The following is a 4,938-nucleotide window of genomic DNA, read 5'->3' as shown; positions in this document are numbered from 1 at the left end:
TGAAACATTTTTATTATATTATTACTATTATTATTTATTTTACCTAATCTAACCTTAAATAACCTAAAGAGATGTCTATTTTTACATTTTAGTTACATTTATAATAATAAATAAAGAATAAGCATGAAAAACAAGAAATAAAGTACTTACCTGTGTATTCTTTGTTTTTGCTGTCGATGACAATTAACTCTACTTTTTTTTATACTAATGGTAGTCATGCACTAAATAATTTTTATTTAATTGAATAATGCACCAAAGAACAAAGAATAATAACATGCAAAAAGCAGACAATTTCCCCTAACTATCAAAAATTTTCTGGCTTTCTAACTATGTGACAAGAGCAGTTACAAATTCATCCAAGCTAGTTTTTATCTTTCCTATGAGAACAAAGCTTGTACTAACTTAGAAATTGACAATTCTCTGTTTAGAAAACAAAGTAATATAATAAATAATTTGATAGATGAAAACCTTGGCTTTCTATTAGTTATACATAATATAGTATTAAGCATAAGAGAGAATTATTATCAAATTCTGAAAGAGAGGATGTAACGGGAGGGTGTGGCAAGAGGGGTCTGATTTTCTATTTGATGGCTCAGTAATCAAATAAGATTGAAGGCTATAAAAATTATGGTTTGTCTGAGCAATGAAGATTTTATAGTGAGTAATTTATGTTAAATTTCATACTTATTGGAGGGGTGGTGAATAAAATAGAGAAGAGGGGATGCCAAGAGAAAATATGTTACATTTCTCACACTAGAGGAAATCCAGAATATTTTTAAATATTGCCTTATAAAATTAAGAACTTAAAACTTATATATGATTAAAATATGGATTATTAACTATGATTTTATGCTATAATTATAAATTATATATACTTCCACTAATGTAAGAAATGTTGAGTGTTTTTATTTACAAATCTCAAAAATCTAAGTCTTCTTCTCATACAAATAAGTAAATTTATTATTTATTTTGTGTTTAGCTAATTATATCAGTAAAGACACACTAAAAAATCTTGAAATTACACAATCACCATGGTATTAAGCACTGTTGACAAACAGACATGCATCTATCATATGATGCATAAATAGCATTTCTTACTGACTTCTGGGTGCTATAGGTCAAGCTTGATTGAATTCTTTACTGAATTAAAAGAAAAATCATAACGTCTCTTGACCTCTGTATAATAGAAGAAAATGTTTACTGCTCTGTTCATTCAGTTCGAAAGGTTATTATATCATGTGCCAAGAGAATGTGAAGAAAGGATAGGAAGTCTAAACAGAACAAAACAACTCCCTACTCTTTCTTGATGTCCTTATGACCCATAATCCTAACAATCTCTTGACTTCTGTATAATAGAAGAAAATGTTTATTGGTTTGCTTGTTTGGTTAAACAGCTTCATTCATTTTTTATTCTGTAGAACACGATAAAGATGGATTAAGAACAGTTAAAACATTTGTGTAAACAAATGTTATTCATAACATCAGTCATCTTTCCTATTATTTTGAAACAAATCCTATATACTTGCAGCAAATATGTACTAAGTTACATTCTCACACTTCTAACACAGAATCTCTATGAACATTTACAAATTCTACAGATTATATGACTTTTAATTACTATTTATAGTAATAGTATAGTATATTCGTTGATGAAACCTTGTATTTTATTCTATAATACATTCACTTACACACACAAATACAAAAAGAAACTGAAGTTAAAGCATGAAGTAAGAAAATACAAATGTAATAAACTGAATAAAAAAGAAAGCACTAGTTACTCCTTTTCCACTAAGCTTTATGTCTACCTTCAAGTGATTCAGGATGACAACTAAAGCTTTTCCAAGTTCTGTGTCCTTCTGTATCATACTTATCCAATACATAGCCAGAGACACGTAGAAGATGACAGTTTTAGTTTCTACCTGCATGTCTTAATGAAAAAATACATTAGATGTCACACAAGGTTGGTTTATTTTGGTTCAATACAGTTAATATATTTGTCTATGAGACATACTAAACTATCTTACCTTACAGAAACCATGTGCTTGCTATACACAATTCCATAAACATCACAGAATACAAGGGAACTTAGAATGTATATAACTTTGGTAGATTTAATTTTACAAAAACTTCTCTCTTGTCATACCAAAAATACTTTAGCAAAATGTTAAGTTACTGTTTAGCACAAGAAAAGTAATTAATTGATCATGCTACTCACTTAAGAATATCTGCTAATTATCACTCTCAGATTCAAGGTATAATGGTGGTCATTTCATGAACACATACATACAAACCCGTAGAAAACAATACACCATCTTACTCCGAGTTCTCCACTTTCCCATCTTCCACATGGCTTACTGTATATGCATCAGGAGAAAATACATAATTTATGCTTTCCCACCATAAGCCAATATTGACAGTAGCAGTCATGATAGAAAACCACACAGTAAATGGTTGTGGAGTGGTGGGTGGGAATGTATTTCAAGTTAACAACCTGTTTGAAATTCATTTTATTTCTAAAAATGTAAAATTCAAATTAGGTAGACTTACTTCTGAAATAATAAAAGTGTTTCCATTAACCAGTAAATATTAGGCAGAGATTACTGAAAAAGCTAGTTAACTGGCTGGTTAAAAGGAGGAAGCTAGCTTTAACTTTCTAATGTTTTACTGCCAAAGCTCAACATCATGAAGGCAGTAGCTTTGAATTAATATAATAGCATCATAGTTAGGCACATCAAAAAAATAATAAAATAAAAATTCTATCTTAACCCTTTCTCAAGGGGTCGGTATAACATGCACGAGTTAAGTTTTATAACTTTTAATGCAGTAAGTGTATCTTCACAAAATTTGGCAGACTTTTAGTAAAGATTGGAAGTCTTTCATACACAAAAAATCAAGTTTGTTAATAAAGTATTTTTATTATACAATTGTTTGTGAAAATATAGAGTCTCGTTATCAGCCCAAGTGCGAAGAGAGTTTCATGTCATAACCAAGAAACTATTGTTCATCCCCAAAATCTCAAAAAGTATTTGTGTAATCTCTAAACTTCCTAAATAAATTTCAAACATTTGTTTTAAGTAAAACTTTATATTTCTTCTGTTGTTTTCTCTACTCTAACTCTATGGGGTCTGTCAGTTTGACTGGCCTTGTAATCACCATAAAAAATTAGGAAATAAATTTAAATTAAGCTGCTTTCATTCTAGAAGACTACAGATTATAACATGAAAACAAAATTATTAGTCTAAATAGCTTAAATCTCATAACATTATACATTTATATATATTTATTATTTTTATTATATTGACCTTCCAGCCATGCCTGGCTAACAATACAAAAGTTACAATGATTTGGTGCACGGGCACTTATGATACCATATCCAATAATACAAAACTGACCTTTAGTCTTTACAAAATGACCTGTCTTGGCTGTGTTTTAGTGGACTAGTATTTTGTAAAATACAGTCACATTTCAATTATTATACATTATTACAATTCACAAATAAGTTCTTAAACTTATTTTTCATAAAACATAGAACAGTAAATACAGAAATATAGCAAACAATTATCTCTTCTAGGTACGACCTTTGTACCCGTTTCCTGCTTATCGTAGGTTGCTAAGCCTTATGAAATTTCCCACGTGGAGGATGTGAAAAGAAAGTTTTTTTTAGGTTTTTTATATATACATTTTAAATAATCCAAAAAATCATAAATTACTATACTGATACCACAGAATTCCATTATAATTTATCAAGCGTAGTAACTAAGATGTATTTTATTCTAAAAGACTAAAGACTACCTCCTTGAAATCTTGGTTCAAAAGAAAGAAATGGCATCCTAAGAATTTAAAATGGTAGTCTGAGTTCCTAATTTGTACGAAACTATAGACTTTGTATTTGGACATCACAAACATATAATTTAAACCACTGCTGCATTCAACATACCAAGTGACACACAAAAATCAATGTTTAGCTGTATTTTTTTAATATTTACTTTTAAATTAAGAAATTAATGTATAATACTAAAATCTGAATTATAATCTACAATTTGATACCAGTTTGACACAAATTCATAAAATAGTAGTTCAATAAAATTTTGAATGCAAGTCAAAAAACAAAATGACATGGCCTTTGACACATGACCTGTTGCAATAGGGTTAAGACAAACATTTTTTAGAAATTTGAAATGCCATGGACAACATTTTACTTTTATACTATAAGTACTGAATTCAAATCTGATGTAATTTTACTAGCTGAAACTAAATATATCACATAAAACCAGATGTTTCAGAAGTAAATGTTCATTGAAAATAATTGACACATGTACCTTGCCTTTTATAATTAGTTCCATGTCCATAGAGCAGCATCATTACAATTACATTCCTGCCCTCAGTTCAGTCTAAGTGCATTTGGAGAAAGTAACAAATTACTGGCAATAAAAGTGTCAGGACAATCTGATATTCCTCCAGAAATTACCTTTAGCAAATTATCATAAACACTTATTTTATATCAAATTGCAGCAAAACTTTAGTACCAATTACATAAAGTAGACAATATTCACATAACTGGAGATCAAATCTATGTCATCAACATAGCTGTATATGTCAAAATAATGGCTGTTAGTAACAAAACAACCAAAATAACTTTGTCTTTATTAATATGCATCTATATCAGTTTATTAGCACACTGAATATGGGTAGGGGTTGGTCAAAGTGCATGTTGCAACAATTTTACAGAGCTACATTCAAAATTTAGTTAATCTACATAACTGATATTTGAAATCATTGGTACTTGGTGAAACTCCATTATTACAGAATTGAGAAAAAAACAAAGACAACTGAACATTTCACAAAAACTTCATTTATTAACCCGATGACTACCGATACTAACTTTCTTAGTAGGCAATGCAAGTGTGCATTTGTGAATTGAAAAAATGATAGAGAACT

At 29.2% G+C, this 4,938-nt stretch overlaps 1 protein-coding gene across 7 annotated transcripts in view; it reads right to left on the bottom strand.

Moving 5' to 3' along the window:
• The window catches only part of LOC106473187, a 42,543-nt gene that overhangs the window by 31,450 nt on the left and 6,155 nt on the right, over positions 1 to 4,938 (bottom strand). For 3 of the 7 annotated variants that reach the window (XR_002613607.1, XM_022401674.1, XM_022401670.1), the window contains exon 2: positions 1,776 to 1,927. Coding sequence is in view for 6 of the 7 variants with exons in the window: in XM_022401674.1 (XP_022257382.1) it covers positions 1,776 to 1,927 (152 nt within the window). In the remaining variant the exon portion in view is untranslated. The remainder of the gene's footprint in view (positions 1 to 1,775; positions 1,928 to 4,938) is intronic. The other 4 variants (XM_022401672.1, XM_022401675.1, XM_022401671.1 and 1 more) reach the window with 3 other exon arrangements.

This window comes from Limulus polyphemus, unplaced genomic scaffold (assembly GCF_000517525.1).
Source record: "Limulus polyphemus unplaced genomic scaffold, Limulus_polyphemus-2.1.2 Scaffold5958, whole genome shotgun sequence".
Lineage (NCBI taxonomy): Eukaryota > Metazoa > Arthropoda > Merostomata > Xiphosura > Limulidae > Limulus > Limulus polyphemus.
This window is presented reverse-complemented; position numbering and strand designations above follow the sequence as displayed.